Raw genomic sequence first — 22,514 nt, 5'->3', positions numbered from 1 at the left:
ACGGCCTGGAACGCTCCGATGGGCGCCGCCATCTTGGATCGGCGCCGCCTCCTGACGTCACCCAGCGCGCCGCTCCCAGCGTGCCCTGCACCGTGACGTCAAGGCGCGTCACACCCGGAAGCGTTCCACTGCAGGGGGGAGGACGGCGCCGCGGTCTCCGGGAGGACAGAGCCTGCCTCACCGCGTGCGCCTCGCTCGGCGCAGAGACCCCAGGGAAAGCTGCGGACGGCGCTTCTGGGATACTGAACCCGGTGCACAGGCCAGTGCCTACTCTTCCGCACCGGGACAGCCCCAGGTAAGTCTTCTTTCTTCCAGACAGGTTCCCCATCAAGGACAGGAAACCAACTGAAGCGAGGGAGAGGTGCCGCCCTTTTATTTCAGACGGTTTCCTGTCCTTGGTGGGGCGGATCCTCTCTCAAGGTGTGCTGTCATGGGGGAGGGGAAAACATTATGTTTTAGGGGTGTTTCTCTGCTAAGGGCACAGGACTACTTCACCACATCAATGAGAGAATGTACCGTAAAATCCTGAGTGACAACCTCCTTCCCTCCAGCAGGACATTAAAAATGGGTCGTGGCTGGGTCTTCTAGCAAGACAATAACCCAAAACCTACAGCCAAGGCAACAAAGGAGTGGCTCAAAAAGAAACACAGTAAGGTCATGGAGTGGCCTAGCCAGTCTCCAGACCTTAATCCCATAGAAAATTTATGGAGGGAATTGAAGCTCCGAGTTGCCATGCGACAGCCTCAAAATCTGAATGATTTAGAGACGATCTGCAAAGAGGAGTGGACCAAAATTCCTCCTGACATGTGCGCAACCCTCATCATCAACTACAAGAAACGTCTGACTGCTGTGCTTGCCAACAAGGGTTTTGCCACCAAGTATTAAGTGTTGTTTGTCAGAGGGATCAAATACTTATTTCTCACTGCAAAATGCAACTAAATTTATCTAATTTATACAATGTGATTTTTCTTGTTTTTTTGGGGGAGATATTCTATCTCTCAATGTTAAAATTAACCTACCCTTAAAATTATAGACTGTTCATGTCTTTGTCAGTGGGCAAACTTACAAAAACAGCAAGGGATCAAATAATTATTTCCTTCACTGTATGCGACTCATGGACGTCTGAATGATGCATAATCATTTTACATTCATTGTCACTGCAACTGTTAGGACATGACTAGTGTTGAGCATTCCGATACTGAAATATCGGGTATTCGCGGTATCGGAGTTCCGATACTTTTAGAATATCGAATACCGGAATCGGAAGTTCCCATAATGCCTGCGCTCTGCAGTGTCTCTGAAGGATGACAAGCTGGATGGCAGCGCTCAGCTTACTGTACTTGTCATTTAGTGTTAAAGGATTAAAAAAAATAATAGTGTTTTCATGCACCGTCTCTTTAAAAAAGCCGGCCAGCAATTCAGCAGCGGTACCCGACAATTTAGAATAGAAAGAATAGAGCATCACACATAGATAGAAACATGTCAATCACATATATAATAAGTACAGTGATAGTGTTGATTACTGTACTTGTCATTTAGTGTTAAAATAAAGGATTTATTAAAAAAAAAAATTGGCGTGGGGTTTCCCGTAATTTTAGTCTCTAGCTGAGGTTAAGCAGACGGCTGGGGCAGATGTTTGAAGCCTGGGAAGGGGGTAATACCCACGGAGCTTCCCAGGCTACTAATATCAGCCCCCAGCTGAATACCTAGCCTTTACTAGCTATTAAAATGGGGGACCCCCCAAAAAATGACGTGGGGTCCCCCCTATTTTAATAGCTAGCAAAGGCTGATATTAATAGCCCAGGAAGGGTGCCATGAATATTGGCCCCCTCCCAGGCTAGAAACACCAGCCGTCAGCCGCCCCATAAAATTCTCCTGCTGAAGCGCTGAGCGCAGGAGAATTTTCCCAAGTTGTCAGTGACGTGCATGAGGTGAGCTGAGTTCATTGGACATGAGCTCACCTCATGCACGTCACTGACAGCGTGGGAAAATTCTCGATATTTGTGTCCCATTGACTTGCATTGGTTTCAGGTATCGGAATCGGCGATATCCGATACTTTTTGGGTATCGGTCCGATCCAATCCGATCCAATATTTCCCGATATCGGAAGGTATCGCTCAACACTAGACATGACAACTTCAATGTTCTTTTTTTCCCTCCCACAGAAAAATATTCAGTTTGGGAAATGTCTAAAATGAATTGAAACATGTCCTGTGAAGTTCTTAACTTAGAAGAAAAAAGAAACAATTCTTGCCGTGCAGAGTTTCTCTCATGTAAATGAGATTTTCAGCATAATGCTGAATTAGCACTGTTCAGATAGCAGGAAAAGTAGCCAATGTCATTCTCCATCACGGGCAACGGTATTAGTCAGATTTTCTGAGAATAAATGGAGAGAGCATCATCCAAAACAAGAAATAAAAAAAATAGAGTCTAGAAAAATCTTACATCACACAACTTTACATACTTATGAATATTAACTTTTCACAACTGGTTTATTAAAAGAAAAAGTATGAAATCAGGTCAGATACATATAAAAAATGACATATGCAGATATAGCCCTGGCTATAATCACTATCCATCTTTAAGGAATTCTACACACTTAACTGCCATAAGTATCAGCAAATATAAGATTAGTAAAGAATCCATTAAAGGGCAAAAAACAAACAAAAAAAAAACTAAATCCAGGTGACTGGAAAAAAACACTTAATACAAAGGATATTTTTCTTTGCAGAACCTCAAACTCACACATCTGTAAGTCACAGAAGATCCTCAGCAGATAGGACTTAAGTCCAAGCCGGACAGCAGTGTGTGGCGGGCTCCGGGGTTATGGAGGCAAATTCATCATGCTCCAACTTGGCCCAAAAATCTTAATTTTTCTGCCGGCAAAGCACGAGCAGCTGCATTTTTGGGGGAGTCTCAGTCTTTTCAGGAAGAATAATCTATTCTAACACCTCCGCTAAGAATCTTGATTTAGGAAAGTGCCGTTTTCTACACGGCGGAACACAGCCAGGAAGTTCTCGCCTTTGTTTCGCTGAACCTTCTTCCCTTCTTCCGTCGATGTGCCCAGTTTATCAATGATGATGTCATCGGTCTGCAAACATGACATAAGAAGCAGGATTACATGTCAGTAGGACTCTAAGGTGGAATCATGATATGTGCTCCCGTTGTATTATTGTATATTTATATGCATTGTCACAATAAGGCTGTCAATTTTATAAAACACTGTTGTCAACAGACCAATTCCCTCATTGATCTGTATTTCCTCCACATCAGACAACAGAGTCTGAAATGATTATATTTCCACCTTCACTGCTAGTGATGATTGAATTGATTCACAGGAACCTAATTCGGTGGCCATGGTAGTAGTCTGTGACTGCCGGACAGTAGTCCTGTGATTTACCGTTCATCTGGCATAATTCCCAGCGCCTCTCCTGATTTTTAGGCCTAAGGGCAGAATCACATGAGCTTAAAAATTGAATGATTGCTATCCCATTTTGTTTGCTAGTGCTCAGACCAATGTTATTTAACGGAGTAGTGCTGATGATCGTTTTTGTTTTTTTTTCACTGACGGAACAGAATCTCTATGAAAAAAAAAAAAAAACGCAGCATCCTGCAATTTCACTCTAAAATCAGAAGACACTAATAATTCTGCACACCAAGATAAAGGGTGTTGTATCTATGGGTGATGGAAAACAGACTGCACTTGGGTGACATCTGAGTGCAGTCCGATTTCTACGAACTGACCATGGAAAAGATGGAGAAATTTTGTTCTCCCTCTGCTCCTCACAATGTGCTACGGTTCTCTCAGAGAGAATTGATCACACTATGTCGACACTCTGACCGGAGTGTCATTAGCATAATCAACCAGATTCGCTCGGATAAAAGAATCTACGGTCATGTGACCCTGGCCTAAAATGATCATTTGTAAGCCTACTACTAAAGAGAAAAGGTGCCGGCAGGTAGAGCGGCAGCTCACATGGCTCCTGGCTGACTGTCATGGATTACTGACGTGGCTGCTGGACCCGAGTCCTGTGAATCAATTCACTACTTTACAGGTAGATAATACAGCTCTACAACAGCAAACAGGTATGGAAATGTTCAGGTTCACACAGTCCCAATTATATAGGATACATGGCTACTGACTGCATATATAAAAGAGGTATGGTCTCAAGATGACAGTCTTATATTGGGGCACAAGAACATCATGAAGGAAAATCCTGACTTCAGAAGTCACCTGTAAGTGCTTGCATGTGCCGGCCATAGAAGCAAAAGTGTCTGCTATGGATCGGTGAAGTAGCATGTAGTGTAAAAACTTATGAAAAATGCATGGGGGACCAAGACCACAAACCAACAAAGAGGAACGAAACTTTTTTTTTACAAGATAAAAATAGAACAATAAATGCTGCATGTGACTGATGGTGCATTACACCGCTGACCGTACAGGACGTCATCTCACCAGTTTTTCTTTTGAAACCCTCTCAAAAAGAGGATGTTCTGTGAAGTGCGTCACCATCCACTCGTGAACTTCTTCTACATCTGTAATGGTATACACCAGCCCCTGCAACACACCGACACAGGACAACATTGTGACTCACGGCAGAGGTCACGTCAAGCACATCCTTTACACCTGAACATGTGATACGTCGTCTAGTGATGGGATGCAGTAATGTCTGCAGTAAGAGCACACGTAGCTACATCTTACCACATCACAGTCATACCCGGATCATCGTCTGGAGCAGAAAATCCCTAAATGTTGCTGACATTTCAAGAGACATGAGAACCATTTTTAACCCTTTCCCCATCAAGTGAAGTATATGAACTTCAGACTTATCAAGAGGCAGTGTATGGAGTAGGCTCAGGATGGAAGCCCACTGCATTTGTGAAAACTTCAGTCTCTTCTGATCAACAGTTTAGATACCATGGTCGCTATGGACCAAAGCATGTAAGGTGTTAATCTGCAGCGGTGGTGCATTAATCACATTTCATCCCCACTCTCTCCCTTTAAAATGCAATTTATGGTTGTTGATGGGTTGATTCAGCATCAAGGCACCTAATGAAGGCCTGCCATCGCAGTACCCTTATTGCCTTATTGAGCTTAAAGGGCACCTGTCACCAGAAAAAAAGTTATTAACTTGCAGGTTAAGAGTTACTAACCTGCCTGGCACCCGCACTTAACCGAACGCTGCAGGGAGAAAATTTACTTTATTCCCCCTGGAAGCTTTCAGGTTTACATCAAGGGTATGGCACCAGCGCTGGTTCAGTACCCGCTCTGAGAATATAGAGCGGCAGCTGTTACCACGCCCCGGCCTGACTGACACTGGCTGTGCATTGTGGCCGGCTGTCAGTACCGGGGTGCGGTTACAGGCGCCGCTTTGTATACTCAGAGCGGTTACTGAACCAACACCAGCGCCGGGACTGAAACCCGAAAACTGCCGGGGGGAATAAAGTTTACTGAGCGCTGCGAGGAGAAAATTAAGTGCAGGCGCTGGGCAGGTTAATGCTATTAACCTGCAGATTACCCCCACATTTGCAGGTTAATAGCATTTTTTTTCTTGTGACAGGTCCCTTTAATAGAATAGTACTAACAGCACAATACCCTGCATACAGAAAATACAGCCACAATAAGCAATATTGCAGCAGTGATCACCAAGCAGGGGAAAAATATATCATAAAAAGCTAAAATATATTAGGAAAACAAACAAAAAAAAAAACAAAAAAAAAAAAAAACACACACACCTTGACATATCTGGAATTAAAAATGTTTTTACATCTCCACGACAACACCCCCCCCCCAAAAAAAAGTAATCAATAAGCTGTATTTCTATCAACGTTTTACCTATGTAAAAAGAAAAAAATCTACTAACCCCCACCACCAAAAAAAACCCTTCAGTTAATTATATTTTTATTGAAGTTAACATGTCAGTTTTAATAAACCGTGAATGCCATAAAAACAGTAACAAGGACAGAGTTGCATACACAGAGTTTTTTTTTTTCCACTTTTCAATAGAGTATATGGTAATTTGTTGTATGAAAAGATAAAAAAAAACAAAAAAAACATGGGCTTATACGGCTATGGTAACGGAAATATAAATAAAAACTTTTGACTCCTGGAGGACAGGAAAGAAAAAAAAAACGCGTGGGGGCAAAACTGCGACTGGATGGGGGGGGGTTAAAAAAAATAAAATAAAATCACTGTTTTCACCTCAAAGACACATTTTAATGGAAAGTGGTCGTGCTTATATACATTGGAATAAACCAGGTCAAATAGGGAACGCTACATTTACAATGCACAGAAACTGCATCCTCATGCCTCACTCAGCAATCAATTCTGAAGAAGGACCTAAAACCACAACGGATTTTCACACTCGTCCTAAAATTAAATAAAAGGGAACCAAATCAAAACTATGAGTCAAAAAATATTAGATGTCTGCATGTCCCTCTAGTTGTGGGTTTATATACAAGCCCGCCTGTCCTTTGTGTGCGACTTACCCCAACGCGTAGCACATAAGCATATTCTGCCAGCAGCGTGGAGCTGATGATCCTCCACTTATGTTTTGTCTTCTTAAAATGAGGGTCCGGAAATAGGAAGAACATCTTACTGAGCTAGAAGAAAAAAAAAATACAGAAAATGAACAAAAAAAAAATAAAAAATGTGTATTTTAAATTCTGAACCTATGCTGCCTTAACACTTCGGATGGTGGCCATTGCAAGCAATCGACAACCTTTATGTCAGAACTTAGTTCCTGTCCTAAACTGGAATGGGAGAATTCCTTCGACACTAGATTACAGAATATTAGGGGTCAGGGGATAGCATCCATTGACTGCTGAGGGGTTCAGAGTAGCAGTGCTGTACTTAATAAGAATATTTGTTCAAACAGCCAATCAACGTGCTCATATATTGGTACAATTTACATCAATGCCCATATTACTACACCATATTCATTTAGGCATTTCTCTAGTCTCTGCATGACTGGTATATTACATATCGCTTTTTTAACATTCAGCGTGTTGGCAGTAACATGACTGTCTGTATTCATCAATTTTTGATGACTTTTTTCACATACAGGTGCATCTCACTAAATTAGAATATCAAAAAGTTACATTTCAGTTCTTCAATACACAATTGAAACTCCTAGATTATATAGAGTCATTACACACAGAGATCTATTTCAAGTGTTTATTTCTGTTAATGTTGATGATTATGGCTTACAGCCAATGACAACACAAAAGTCATTATCTCAGTAAATTAGAATACTTTATAACACCAGCTTGAAAAATGTTTTTAAAATCCGAAATGTTGACCTACTGAAATGTATGTTCAGTAAATGCACTCAATACTTGGTCGGGGCTCCTTTTGGATCAATTACTGCATCAATGCAGCGTGACATGGAGGCGATCAGCCTGTGGCACTGCTGAGGTGTTATGGAAGCCCAGGTTGCTTTGATAGCAGCCTTCAGCTCGTCTGCATTGTTGGGTCTGGTGTCTCTCATCTTCCTCTTGACAATACCCCATAGATTCTCTATGGGGTTAAGGTCAGGCGAGTTTGCTGGCCAATCAAGCACAGCGATACTGTTGTTTTTATACCAGGTATTGGTACTTTTGGCAGTGTGGACAGGTGCCAAGTCCTGCTGGAGAAGGAAATTTCCATCTCCAAAAAGCTTGTCAGCAGAGGGAAGCATGAAGTGCTCTAAAATTTTCTGGTAGACGGCTGCGCTGACTTTGGTCTTGATAGAACACAGTGGACCTACACCAGCAGATGACATGGCTCCCCAAAACATCACTGATTGTGGAAACTTCACACTAGACCTCAAGCAGCTTGGATTGTGGGCCTCTCCACTCTTCCTCCATACTGTGGGACCTTGTGAAGTGTGTCAATGACTGCCTTCTGGACATCTGTCAAGTCAGCAGTCTTCCCCATGATTGTGGAGCCTACTGAAACAGACTAAGGTACCTTTTTAAACGCTTAGGAAGCCTTTGCAGGTGTTTTTTGTTAATTATTCTAATTTACTGAGATAATAACTTTTGTGTTTTCATTGGCTGTAAGCCATAATCATCAACGTTAACAGAAATAAACACTTGAAATAGATCGCTCTGTTGGTAATCCTATATTAGTTTCACTTTTTGTATTGAAGAACTGAAATAAATTAACTTTTTGATGATATTCTAATTTAGTGAGATGCACCTGTAGATGTCTGTCTGTCTAGGGACAAGAAGGGTTATTAAGGGAGAGCCGAGGTTGAGCAGGGGTGCCAAATCGATTCGCTAGGTCAACCTCCACTGACAGGCAGGCTATCAGCCCATTAGTGAATTCTAGGGCAAGCCTGAATCATAATTGCTCTTTATTTATCCCATTACCCCTCCCCCAATATACATATATATTTTTAATGGGTTGTCTCTCTCTCTCTATAAATATATATATTGATATGGATGCTTTTATATCTATTAAAAGTTACTTAAGGGGTTTTCTTTGTTTTGCTTTGGCCGCTGGTTGATGAATATACCCCACCTTCTTTATCTTGCCTTTTGGCATAAGTTTTTTTCAGGACTAGTTATATCCATGCAGGGGGCTCAAAAGGGTCTGTTCTGGCCTAATAACTAGACACCTGCAGAAAAAGTGAGAGCATGTCACACACAGGTCCCTTCCTAGTCTCTGTCCTGAGTCAGCAGAACTGACTGGGGCATCATGACACAGAGGCACTTAGCACAAAACACTTCATCTTGTTTTTAGAAACTACTACAGTACTCCAGCATGCCCTGACAGTTGCAGATTGCCACTGTATAATTTGAGTTCTGTAGTTTTCCAAAAATCTTGTAACCCCCCATGGAAGCTGGTACAGATGTTGGTTAACAGAAAAATGCTGCGTGTTTCATAGCACTGTTTGCACAGCCATTAATGCATGGTGTCATTGGGTATCACCTGCCTTGACAAAGTATTACACATTTCAATAAATCCTTTTTTTTTTGGCTACTACAGCTGTCTATTATAGTGAACAAAATGTTCTAGCAATGTAAAAAATGACAGCAGTTATGGCAAGACATCTCCATCTCACTGACATAAGTAACAGAACTCTGCAGGAAGAAAGGCTGGGAGACTTCATTGGTGAAGTGAACCTAGTTCTGCACTGAGATACATCATATTAATCAAGATCAGTAGAACAAAAGCAAAGAATTTATTAAAAGATACATTACATGAAAAAAAGTATTGGGACTCCTGCACTATGCACATACAGGAGCTTTTATGACATCCCATAGGAATTAATATGGAGCTGTCCCCCTTTGCTGCTTCTGGGAAGGCTTTCTATAAGATTTTGGAGTGTGTCTATGGGAATGTTTGCCCACTCACCGCAAAGAGCATTTGTTAATTCAGACGCTGATGTTGGATGAGGGGGCCCGGGCTGCAATCTCCATTCTAGTTTATCCCAAAGGTGTTAGATGGGATGGAGATCAGGGCTCTGTGCGGCCGGTCAGGTTCTGCCACACCAATCTCACCCATCCTTGCCTTTATGGACTTTATGACTGGGGCACAGTCATGCAGGAACACAAACAGGCTTTCCATAAAGATGGAAATACAGTTGTCCAAAACGTCTTGTTATGCTCAAGCATTAAGATTTCTGCTCACTGGAACTAAGGGACCTAAGTCATACCTACAAAACTACACCATAGTATTCTCAACTCTCCCACCAAACTTTACACTTGCTACCATGAACTTAGGCAGGTAGCATTCACCAAAACCAGACTCATCCATTAGACTGCCAGATAAGAGACGCACGATTTGACTTATCACAAAACTCATCTCCACTGCTCCAGAGTCCAGTGGCAGCAATCTTCACACCACTCCATCTGATGTTGGGCATTGTGCTTTGTGATGTAAGGCTTGTATGCAGCTGCTTGGCCATAGAAACCCATGCCATGAGGCTCCTGGGCAAAGCGGATAATGCTAGATTAGGTTTGGTGCTCAGCAGTAATTGGGTCAACAAAGCATTGGTGACTTTTCTGCACAGTATGCCTCGACCTTAGTGACCCAGCTATGCAACTTTGGTGCTCAGAAGCTGTGGATCCTAAACACTTTCACATTTCAATACATCACTCATCTCACAAACTCACTTGTGGCATCAGTGCCATCCTATTACAGTACCAAGCTCGAAATCAGTGAGCTCTTAAGAATGAGACATAAATGTATGTAAAGGCAGACTACATGTCTACATGGCCAATTTTATATAACAGTACAATGGGACTGAATGAAAAACCAGAACTCAATGATTAAGGTGCGTCCCAATACTTTGGTCCATGTAGTATACTTGGTAATTTCTGTTTCATCATACTAAAAGAGGCTATGATGTAGAAGGTACCTGGGCTTTCCTGAAGAAGTTGGGCAGGTATTTCATAGCGTTACTCCTGATACAGGCAATATTTTGGTACTGGCCAGGATGGCAAGCTCTTAAGGACTTGATCCGGTCTTGTACATAGTCTGATACTTTGACACGTATCTCCAAACCAAGCATGAGAGTATTTGGAAACAATGGAGACAACTCAACTGCAAGTCAAGCAGAGAGATAGAAATCCAGCATTAATAAGGATGATTCAGTTATATACAGGAAATACAAGTCTGTGTGTTTACCTTAAATGTAACATAATAAAAGTTAAAAATAAATAAATAAAAAAAACAGAAATACATATTATACAAACACACACGGACAAAATTGTTTGAACCGTTCTATTAAAGAAAAACCCACAATGGTCACTAAGACTAATGACAATGGCGGTTCCCGTAACTTAATATTTTGTTGCACAACCTTTTGTGACAATCACGGTAGAGTAATGAACCTAGGACGGAGTAATCCTATTGCTGCATATACATTAAATGGGAGTATACTCGGGACTACAGAACAGAAGAAGGACTTGGGTATTCTGGTTACGAGTAAGCTGAGCAGCAGTACTCAATGTCAAGCAGCAGCTGCAAAAGCAAACAAGATTTTAGGATGTATAAAAAGAAATAAAATCCCGCGATCCCAGTGTACTGTCTGTTACCCCTTTATAAATCACTGGTGAGGCCAAATCTGGAATATGGGATCCAGTTTTGGGCTTCACATTTTAAAAAGGATATTCAGAAGTTAGAGTCAGTTCAAAGGCGGCAACTAGATTATTACAAGGGATGGAAGACCTCTCATATGATGAGAGGTTGGAAAAGTTGAGCTTGTTTAGCTTAGAAAAACGATGCTTCAGAGGAGATCTCATTTACATGTATAAATATATGCGTGGTCAGTACAAAGGACTAGCACATGACTTATTCCTTTCAAAGACCATACTAAGGACCAGTGGGCACTCATTACGGGTGGAAGGTGATTCCGGCACCTGAACAGGAAAGGGTCCTTTACAGTCAGAGCAGTCGGGCTATGGAATGCCGACCACAAGAGGAAGTAATGGCAGACACTATAACAGCTTTCAAAAAAGGGCTGGATGATTTCCTCGATACACATAACATTGTGGCTTACAGTTAAACTAGACAAAATGTTACACCTATAGTAGTACATTTAATACGGTAATAGTAATTACATAACTAGTATAATTAGGTTTGATCCGGGTTCTTGGTCTGATCGCCTTTTCTCAGGGTCAAGAAGGAATTTTTCCCCGTGATGCAAATTAGCTGAATGTGTCCTGGGATTTTTGCCTTCTTCTGGATCAACAGATTTAGGCATATTGATTAGTAAGTTAGTGTATAGTTAGTGTAGAGAGTGCACTTGGGGAAGGAAGGTTGAACTTGATGGACATAGGTCTTTTTTCAACCTACGTTACTATTGTTACTGCAAACAAATGATAAGTGTAACTCTCAGGGAGACTTCTGCACCTGTCCACAGGTATGGTATTTTGGGCCAATCCTGGGGAGCAAACTGCTCCAACTGTCTCAGTTTTAAAGGGTGCCTTCTCCAGACTGCATGTTTCTGCTCCTTTCACAGATGTTCAACAGTATTTAGATCAGGGTTCAAAGAAAGCCACTTAAGAATAGTCCAAAGATTTGCTTTTAACCATCTTTGGATGTTTTTAGCTGTGCTTTGGGTCATTATCCTGTTGGAGAACACCTGACCTGCAATTTAGACCAATATTTCTGACACTGGGAAGCACATTTCACTCCAAAATGCCTTGATAGTCTTGATATTTCACTGTACCCTTCACTGCAGCAAAGCAGCCCTAAAACATAACCAAGTCTTCTCCATGTTGGAGCTCACCTCTAATCTCTTTGGTTACCATTTGTGTTATCTGGATCTTCAATTTGTCATCAATTTTCCTCTTATGGTCACGTTCAGTCCTTAGACTGCAACTGTAATAACAGGAACATCAAGCAGTTTGGAGATGGTCTTATAGCCTTTACTTTTCACAAGTTTGTCTATTTTTTTTCTAATCTCCTGAGAACTCTCTCCTTAGCCTTCATTTGCCCATTTTCAGTATGGTTTACACCATGATACCAAACAGCACAGTGACTACTTTTCACCCTTTAAATAGGTAGACAGACTGATTTCAAGTTTCTAGACACACGTGATGCTAATTAGAGGACACACCTTAAACATGTCCCTTTGGACAAATTATTGTCAACTTTTTAGGAGTACCATCATTTTTGTCTGAGCCAATTTCATTTTTTTTTCTGTTGAACCACAATTCAAAAGCAATGTCTGATTTTTATTAGCTGATAGTCAATCAATTTAAAATTACTTTTTTTCAGTTTGAAGTGATTTCAGTGATCATTGTGAATTCTTATTTTAACAGTGAGGTACCAACAATTTTGTCCATATACGTATAAAACGAGTAAAAGTATGCACTCGGCCATAACACAAAACAGTCATAGCCAAAAGTTGAGACTTACTCAAATTTCAGTTTTCACAAAGCTTGCTACTTCAGTGTTTTTAGAACTTTTAGTCAGATGTTTCTACTGAGTTTATGCAAAGACTCAACATTTACATTGATGATCCTTATTTTTACAGAGATTTCTGCAATTCACCCTGGCATGCTGGATATCAGCTTCTGGGCCATATTCTGACTGATGGCAAGCCCTTCTTGCCTATTTATTTCTTGGAGTTTATCACAATTTGTGTCCCATCCCCCCCCCACACACACTTTGAGGATTTACTACAGGTTGTCAATAGGATTTTAAATTCAGTCAAGTTTCCTGACCATAAACCCAAAATTTTAATTTTTCACTCATTGAGCCAAGTAGTTATGGCTTTGTCCTTGTGACTTAGCACTCCATCATGCTGGGAAAAGCTTTGTTCATCACAAAATTGCTCCTAGATCATTGGGAGAAGTATCTCTTGGAGGATGTTTAGATACCTTTATTTATTCATAGCAGTGTTCTTAGGACAACTGTGAGTGAGCCCACTCCCTTGGCTGAAAAGTAACCCCACCACATGAATAGTCACTGGATGCTTTACTTTTAGCACGACATAGGATCCAAGATAGTGCTCCCCTTTCCTCCTCCGGACAATCATTCTTTCACATAATACAAACAGTCTGAACAGGGCTTCATCAGAGAAAATAACTTTACCCCAATACTTTGCAATCCAATCCTTGTACGTCTTGCAGAATGTCAAGACTGTATTTGATGTATTTCGTGGAGAAAAGTGGCTTCTTTGCTGCCCTCTTGACACCAGGCCAACCTCCATTGTGTGTTCATATGCACAGATACCTGCCTGCAGCAATTCCTGAGCAAGCTCTGCACTGATGATGAACCAATCTCATAAGTGAATCCTTTTTAGGAGACGGCCCTGGCACTTGCTGACAATTTTTGGGAGCAACTCCATAGCAATTGATCCACTCTTAATTTATCGATCTGATAAAATGGTTGATTTTGGGGCAATCTTACAGGCAGCAATGTCTTTGTGTATGAAGCTATTTTGATGCAAAGCAATGCTAACTGTACGTGTCAGTTCAGCAGGGCTGAAATTTACAGGAAATGGAGTAAATTTTAACTTAAATAGGTTGTCCACTATTATTTCATTGATAACCTTTCCTTCGGATAGGTCCTCAATGTCTGATCGGTTGGGGTCCGACACCCAGCACCCTGCCGATCAGCTGTTATCGGTGTCGGCGGCTGCTGACTGAAACTGCTCGATTGCAGAGCTGCTCTGTATTCTGATAGTGGTTGAAGCCGGGTATTACACATCTACCTCCTATTCAGATCAATATGAGTTGAATGTGTAGTACCTTGCCACGGTCACTATCAGAAGACAGAGTAGCTAAGGCCAGCAGCCACAGCCACCGACACAGTTAACAGCTAATCGACCAATCAGACATTGATGACCTATCAAAAGGATAGGTCTTCACTACTTTTTCATTGGACAAATCTTTTTTCTTGATGACAAGGAATTACTTCGGAATTTTCTGAAGTGTGATCAGAAAATTGAAGAAAGAATGCAAATTGCCACTATACAATCTGAAGCAGCAAACTTTGTGAAAACCAAAATTTGTGCCCGTTTCAAAACATTAGGCCACAACAGTACACTGATTGGCCACTTAACACGATCTCTCATAAGGTTTTGAACCTCATTTGAGAATCTGTCAATAAGATCAACCCTCTTAATGATACCAGGATATCTGCAGCTCGATATCTTATTCCAGAAAAATCCACGTTTTTCTGCCTCCAGAATCCATAGCCTTTCAGAGAGTGAGCTTTTTTGATGGTCAGACAGTAGCATATTTCGGGAACTCATCACTCTGTGTGATGAGCGGTGGCAGCGTGTTGTATGGCCGGGATGTGTGGACTGTGTACGGATGTGATTTATGCTCACTTTACAGCCTATCAAGTACCCGTGAAGGTGGAATTTAAAGGGAATCTGTGACCAGGTTGTTGCTATCTAATCTGAAAGCAGCATGATGTAGAGGCAGAGACCCCAATTACAGCGATGTGTCACTTACTACTTGCTGTAGTTTTGTACAACTACAGTTTCATCAGCAGGAGATTATCACTAGAGGACTAGTAAACCTGATGTCATGTAGTCCTCCATATTCATGAGCTCTATATAACCCCACCACTGATTGGCAGCTTAATGCCTATGCACAGTGTACACAGAAAGCTGCCAATCATTGGTGTGGACGGCGTTATACAGAGCTCAGCATTCAGAAAACTGCTAGATCTGCAGCAGATAAAACACTGACTTTATCAAAATGACAAAAAGCAGCCCAGTAAGTGACACATTAAAGGAATCAGGATCTCTGTCCCTACATCATGCTGCTCTTAGATGGAGTAGTAAAAAGATGGTGACAGATTCCCTTTACATTCCTAAGGATTTCACAAAATGGTAAAGAGAACTAAATTATAACTGTACCTAGTAATCCACCATACCCACAGCCGATATCTGCAAATTCAACTGCATACTCTTGCTCCTTCACCTCCTCTATGTCCTTTACATCATCGTGAGAACTGTCTAAGGATAGAGGCTTGAAATACTCAGGATAATATTGGAACCAATCCATTTCTTCTGGTCTAACAGGGCTGTAAAAGAATGGAATAAACAGGATGAGCATCATTATAGACAGGGGTGGTATCCTCCCTCTAAAACCTAGAGCTGATGAGGTTGAGCTGTGGTCCTTGTCAAACAGCTGAAACCAATGCTGCAGTTTTGAGGAGCTTTACCTAAGCTTGCTGCCAAACCACAAAATTTTAGTAAAATGGTGTGCGATTTTGCCACTTAGTGCTTGAAAGTGCAGCAAGAAGCATGGCACAACGGCCAAGTGAGAACATATCCTAATTAGAGATGAGCGGTGTTCGACTAGAACTGTTCGCCAATCTCAAATTCGAGCTGTTTTGGGCGGTGCTCGAGTCATTCGACGAACGCGAACGATTTGAAAAAAATTTGGCTGTTCGAGGTTATGTTCAATAACTGTTCGTGCACCAAAAGCGTAACTGGATTTTTTCACATCATGCAGGGATTGTCAGCCACTCACTGTAATGTGACAGCCATGGTGGTTGTGGCATTACAGTGGTTGACCAAATCGATGGGAACAGTGCTCACAGTGAAACATGAAAAGCCGGCAATTCAGCAGCGGCATACACCGGTACCCGACAATGTAGAACAGAAAGAATAGAGCATCACACATAGATTAGATAGATAGAAACATGTGACATATATATGAAGTACAGTGATAGTGTTGGTTACTGTACTTGTCATTTAGTGTTAAAATAAAGGATTTATTAAAAAAAAATGGCGTGGGGTTCCCCGTAATTTTAGTCTCTAGCGGAGGTTAAGCAGACAGCTGGGGCAGATGTTTGAAGCCTGGGAAGGGGGTAATACCCACGGAGCTTCCCAGGCTACTAATAGCCCCCAGCTGAATACCTAGCCTTTACTAGCTATTAAAATGGGGGACCCAAAAAAAAAAAAAAAAAAATGACGTAGGGTCCCCCCTATTTTAATAGCTAGCAAAGGCTAGGCAGACAGCTGGGGGCTGATATTAATAGCCCAGAAAGGGTGCCATGAATATTGGCCCCCTCCCAGGCTAGAAACAGCAGCCCTCAGCCGCCCCAGAAATGGCGCATCCATAGGATGCGCCAATTCTGGCACTTAGCCTCGCTCTTCCCACTGCCCTGTAGCGGTGGCAGTGGGGTAATAGGGCTGGGGTTGATGTCAGCTTATAATGCCAGCTGACATCAAGCCCAGGTTAGTAATGGAGAGGCGTCTATAAGACACCCCCATTACTAACCCCATAGTCAAAGTTAAAAAAAACCCAGAATAAAGTCCTTTAATTGAAATAAACACACAATTCTTTAATGTTCTAAATTAAACCATACTTACCATCACGCCCATTCCAGCTGAAGCCAACGATCTCCTGCAATAAAAGAAAAATAATAAACCAACCTCATCCTTACCTTTCCATGGTTCCCAGGACAGCTTCACCTCTGCTACATTCACATGACAGGCTGCCATCCAGCTTGCCATGCCGCAGACACTGAGAAGCGCAGGCATGCTTGCGCTCCTCAGTGTCTGGCTGTGACGGCATAAAGATGAGCCGAGGTCATGTACAATGAACTCAGCTCACCTCATGCACGTCACTGACAGCGTGGGAAATATCAGCCCCCAGCTGTCTGCCTAGCCTTTGCTAGCTATTAAAATAGGGGGTACCCCACGTCATTTTTTTGGGGGTCCCCCATTTTAATAGCTAGTAAAGGCTAGGTATTCAGCTGGGGGCTGATATTAGTAGCCTGGGAAGCTCCGTGGGTATTACCCCCTTTCCAGGCTTCAAACATCTGCCCCAGCTGTCTGCTTAACCTCCGCTAGAGACTAAAATTAAGGGGAACCCCACGCCAATTTTTTTTTTTAATAAATCCTTTATTTTAACACTAAATGACAAGTACAGTAATCAACACTATCACTGTACTTCTTATATATGTGACTGACATGTTTCTATCTAATCTATGTGTGATGCTCTATTCTTTCTGTTCTAAATTGTCGGGTACCGCTGCTGAATTGCCGGCCGGCTTTTTTAAAGACAGTGTCTTCTGAGCAGTTTTTCAGCTTTTGGACACCTTTGAAGGTGTTTTCTATGTGTTTTTGTTTGCCTGCCATTGGTTTTAACGGTGTTCGACAGTGTTCTACGAACAGTTCCACGAACATCCCGGTGTTCGACGAACCGAACCCGAACACTACGGGGGTGGCTCAACACTAATCCTAATGAGCCTAAGCTCTGGAGTCACAGACCTTCCATCATTACAAGGACAGTGGGTCATCAGAAGAGGCCCCATGTAATGCAGGAACTACAGTATTAACCCCTTAGTACAAAATCATGCTCGTATGTGTCATTACTAGGGTCACCATGTGTGGAGAGGGCTCAGTAGCTCAGCTCTTATAACAGTGGGTGATGCTGGCTGTATTACACAGCCAGTATATCTCTAACAGCAGCAACCAGAGCTGAGCTCCGATTACTGCTGCAAACCATTTAGACGCCGCTGTCAATCTCTGACAGCAGCATGTAAATGGAGCGGGTGCTAGTGTGCAGCTTACATAGGCCCCAATGACATGATTGCAGGGCACCGATGGGTTATGATGGCAGCCAGAGGCCGCCTAAGGCAGTCTTGGATTTCCTGTAAAGGTCAAACGCCGGCTGAGTTTTCATAGGAGACCGTGACGGTCACTATATACTGCAATACTGTAGTACTGCAGTATACAGTATGAACAATCAAGCGATCGCAAGCTCAAATCCCTCATTAAAAAATATATATATATATTTGATATTACATTTGTAAAAATCCAGGTCTATTAAAATGTAAGATTAACTCATATGGTAAATGCTGTAAAGTGAATAAAAAAAAAATGCAAGAGTTCTGGCTTCCTAAAAAAAAAAATTCAATAAATAGCTATTAAAAAGTTGTAAGCATCCCATAATAGTTGTAAAAAAAACAAGCCATCACACAGCCCAGAAAAGTAAAAACGTTACAGGTCTCAGAAAATGGCAACTTTTTTGTTTCATCTTTTTAACAAACTTCTGCATTTTTCACTACTTAAAAAGCAAAAAACTGTGTTTGGTATTACTGTAATCGTCCTGACCTGGGGAATCTGGGGACAGACTAGCTCTACAAAGAATACTATAAACCAAGCCCCAGGACATGGCCGAAGTGCCCTTATTTCTCACCCCTGCACCGCACTTCTCAGGGGGCGGGTCTGTAGAGGGGGCTCAGGCAGGTCACACACTGCCCCACATGTCACAGGTCAGGCTCCCCCGTATGACGCCGCTGTGTGGGGCGCACACTACTCCTATGGCCTCCGCAGCGCACTTACTACTGGAAGGTGTGATCGGCCATGGGGTTGGAGTGGGCTCTCTGCCGGTAGTAACGCTTCTGGGGCAGGGACACGGTCCTCCCCGGCTGCACCTGGGTTTCGGCCATAGCGCCGCACTATCACAGCACTATGGCCGCTCTCAGCCTCCTGCACAACGTGCTGCAGTGCCTGCACTCTCTTCCCTGCTCGGCGCAGAGATGACGTCAGGTTCACCACGTGACCTATAGTAAAAGCCATACAAAAGCGGCCATCTTTGATGTTGGCAACTGACAGTAGTAAGAATAGTGTAATCAGCAGCTGGGCAGCTTGGAAATAGCAGTAGTAGGTTTGTAGAAAGAGTATGATGTATGCTGTAATTAAACAAGAAGATATAAAGATTTAGGCTATGTGCCCACGATGCAGAAATGCTCCGGATATTTTCCTGAGCGTTTCTGCATCTCCCTGGCAGAAAAAACACATGCGGATTGTACATGCGGATTTTACATGCGGATTGTACATGCGTTTTTCCTGCCAGGGACATGCGGATGTGAAGCGTTCTTCACATGCATTTCCGCATGCGGGTTATCAAGCGCTTTCCAAGCGATTTTAGCATCACTTGGAAAGTGCTTGTTAACTTGGTCACACTATATAAATCCATGCAACTGGCATATATAGTGTGACCAAGTTAGTTAAAAAAAAAAGATAAAAATGGTAAAAAATAAATATTATACTTACCTTTTGATGGCCCCCGGTCTCCTTATCCGATGCGTCCGGTCTTCCCGTTGTCTCTCGGTTGTGCAAAAGGACCTGCCATGATGTCATTTAGTCATGTGACGGGTCACACGACCGCTGACGTCGGCGGTCGCGTGACCCATCACATGACTAAATGACGTCATGGAAGGTCCTTTTAGACCATCGCAAGCTGCTGGGAAGCCAGGACGCATCGCTATGGACACCAGGGGCCATCAGAAGGTAAGTATAATGTATTTTTTTATTTTAATTCTTATTTTTTAATGGTACTATGGTACCCGGGTCTGGAGGAGAGTCTCCTCTTCTCCAAACCCGGGTACCATCCGCACATTGAATCACTTAATATCCGCATGTAGTCATGCAGATATTAAGCGATTCAATGCAAGTCAATGGCGGCGAAAACGCCGCGCTTCCGCAAAATAATTGGTAGTGCAGCGGATTTTTCCGCAATGATAATCCGCAGCGGAAACTTCCGCAGCATGTGCACAGCACATGTGGATTATCATTGGGGACATGGCAGACCTTCTACCAAGCGTTTCTTAAGCGTTTCTGCAGCGGAATTGCCGCTGCGGAAACGCTTACAAAACGCATAGTGGGCACACAGCCTTAACTTGTTTCTAAACTACTAGCATAATAAAATAAACTGGGTCAACAGGTCCAATGACCACAACATGCATTTATAGGAAAAAAAAGTTTGTATTGAGAAATCTGGTGTCAGCTGCACTTTATAGAGTTATTCCCATTCATCACCATCTACAGCAGGGGTCCCCAACCACCGGTCCGCGGACCAGGACCGGGCCATTGGGGGTTTTTTGCCGGTCCTCGCCGCTGCCGCAGACAATCACTAAATATTGATAGTGCGGCGGCTCGGAGCACATTGTGTGGGGTGGATGCCGCCTGCTGTTCTAGACTCCCGCAGGGAACACCGGTAGAGGACCTGTGATGACATCAAGGTCACATGACTGTGATGTCACCACAGGTCCTGAAGCAGGATTAAGTGAATGCAGCTGAATAGCAGCTGTCAGGACACAGCTGCCCCATCTTGCTGCAGGGCATGATGGGGCCTCAGTGACACGGCTCCCGGCACAGCACACTATGTGGGGCTCCTGGCATGGCTCCACACCCACACCCCGCCCTGCCGAGCCATGAAAAAATGGTCTTGCTTGAAGCCGGTCCCTGGTGCAAATAAAGTTGGGGACCACTGATCTACAGGATAGGAGACAACTTTGGGATCAGCGTGGGTCTGATCACTCAGACTGCCACTGATCCTGAGAAAGGTGCTCAGAAATATCCGGCAGTCCCATGAACAATGAATGCACACCCGTGAACGCACTGATGCAAAATGCTCACCAAATTCGGGAAAGTGAATGAGGCCTTAGGCCACGTTCACATGTTCAGCATTTGGTGAGTATTTTTCCTCAGTATTTGGTCAGTTTCTTGCCTCAGTATTTGTAAGCCAAAACCAGGAGTGGAACTATCAGAGGAAAAGTGTAATAGAACCACGTCACCACTTCTGTATTTATCACCCACTCCTGGTTTTGACTTACAAATACTGATGAAAAATACTGACCAAATACTAAACGTGTGACTGTGCACATGGCCAAAGAGTGAAAAACTGCATGGGTTTGTGCACATGACATCTTTTCCAGGCAGGCAATCCCTCTGTAATGATGAAGTATGGAAAGGAAGACAGTTCACAAAATGCCAACGTTTTTTTCCTGAGGTATAATTTTAAGCGTTCTTTGACCGTTGAGAGTTTTCCGCTGTTTTTAACAGCTGGACATTTTTGAGCATCATGCTAGTGGTTTTGAGGTGTCTTGTTCTGGCATTTTCTGGATGTATTTTTTTAACTCCAATTAAAAATGAAGACTCCGCTAGTGATTTTTAAAGCAAAAAGACCTACAAAATGCTTAAAAAGATACGCGTGCATCTTCCAGGCATCTTTTGAGCCTTCCCTTTAACACCTGAAGATCAGGCAAGTCACTTCTTTTCATCGTTTGGCGTCTTCAAAGACCTGAAGTGGTTAAGACGCCAAGAAACTCAACGTATGAACAGCGAATTGTTTTTACACAGAAATGCACATTCTTTTGAAAGTTTAGTTAGTGTTTTTTCAGGTGTGTTTCAGGGCAGACTTGCACATACCCTATAAGTTATTTCAGCCCTATTCACAAAACCATAGGAAAAATCTATGGCAGCCATAAAACGTCAATAAGAACTTATAAGGGCTCGTGCACATGACTGTATTTTCGGTCCAATTGTGATCCAACAAAACATCAGATCGCACTCGGACCAATATTATACTATGGGGCTGTGCACATGTCTGATTTTTTCTTCAATGAGGTCAGTCAAAAACAATCAGACCGCACTTGGATGACAGCGGAGTGCAGTACGATTTTCACGGACTGATAGAATGGAGACGTTTTTTTTCCATCTTGTCCACATCCGAGAAAATTGGATCATCACTATGATCAAAATCTGATAAGAGCGTGATTTGCATAATCGCCCCGATTCTCTCAGATGAGAGAAAATATGGTCATGTGACCCTTACCTAAGACTTGCTCTATCTGGAAGCCAGAGAAATCTGAACAATTCTGCAAAGTCTACATTCAGATGAGTGTGTTCTCAGTCTTTGTGCGGTTCGTATGCACAATAGATTGCACAGGGACAGCGCATTGACCAATTTTAGACATTGTGCACGATTGATTTTGACAGATTGGAAAAATCACAGCATGTGCTGAAACTCAGCCGTGGCATTTGGGAGCACACAAGCCCACCCAGTGCGTGGGGAATGTGAAATATTTTCATGCACTTGTGGGTTATGGCTGATTTGGGTATACGTCACATTTTTTCCCTGCAGATTTGAAGCGGTTTCATGTCTACAGCGTCTAATCTTTCAGCATTATTGCATCGTTTTTCATCCAGTCTAAAGAACTGGAAAAAATCTTGCAAAAAAAACGCAACAATATCAAGGCGTTTTTCCTGCCCAGAGACACGTTTTTGGTGCAAAAATGTCTGCAGCAAATACTT

The 22,514-nt window shown here is 42.6% G+C and overlaps 1 protein-coding gene across 2 annotated transcripts; it reads right to left on the bottom strand.

Annotated features, from left to right (window-relative positions):
* Positions 1-2,473: 2,473 nt before the first annotated feature.
* METTL1 (methyltransferase 1, tRNA methylguanosine) lies at positions 2,474-18,968 on the bottom strand. Of its 2 annotated transcripts, none has more exons than XM_073670098.1 (6): positions 18,759-18,968; positions 15,315-15,481; positions 10,350-10,534; positions 6,490-6,603; positions 4,457-4,558; positions 2,474-3,091 (listed from the first exon to the last, which is right to left on the bottom strand). In XM_073670098.1, exons 1-6 carry the CDS (start codon positions 18,863-18,865, stop codon positions 2,957-2,959), a joined length of 810 nt encoding a protein of 269 aa, XP_073526199.1. In that variant the 5' UTR covers positions 18,866-18,968; the 3' UTR covers positions 2,474-2,956. The 2 variants fall into 2 exon arrangements, with proteins under 2 accessions (XP_073526199.1, XP_073526204.1); XM_073670103.1 differs by lacking the exon at positions 18,759-18,968 and adding an exon at positions 18,613-18,751.
* Positions 18,969-22,514: the final 3,546 nt, after the last annotated feature.

Source organism: Phyllobates terribilis, unplaced genomic scaffold, assembly GCF_046119375.1.
Source record: "Phyllobates terribilis strain yellow unplaced genomic scaffold, ASM4611937v1 Scaffold_2__4_contigs__length_985480577, whole genome shotgun sequence".
Lineage (NCBI taxonomy): Eukaryota > Metazoa > Chordata > Amphibia > Anura > Dendrobatidae > Phyllobates > Phyllobates terribilis.
The sequence above is the reverse complement of the archived record's forward strand: the minus strand, read 5'-3'. Positions and strand labels throughout refer to the sequence as shown.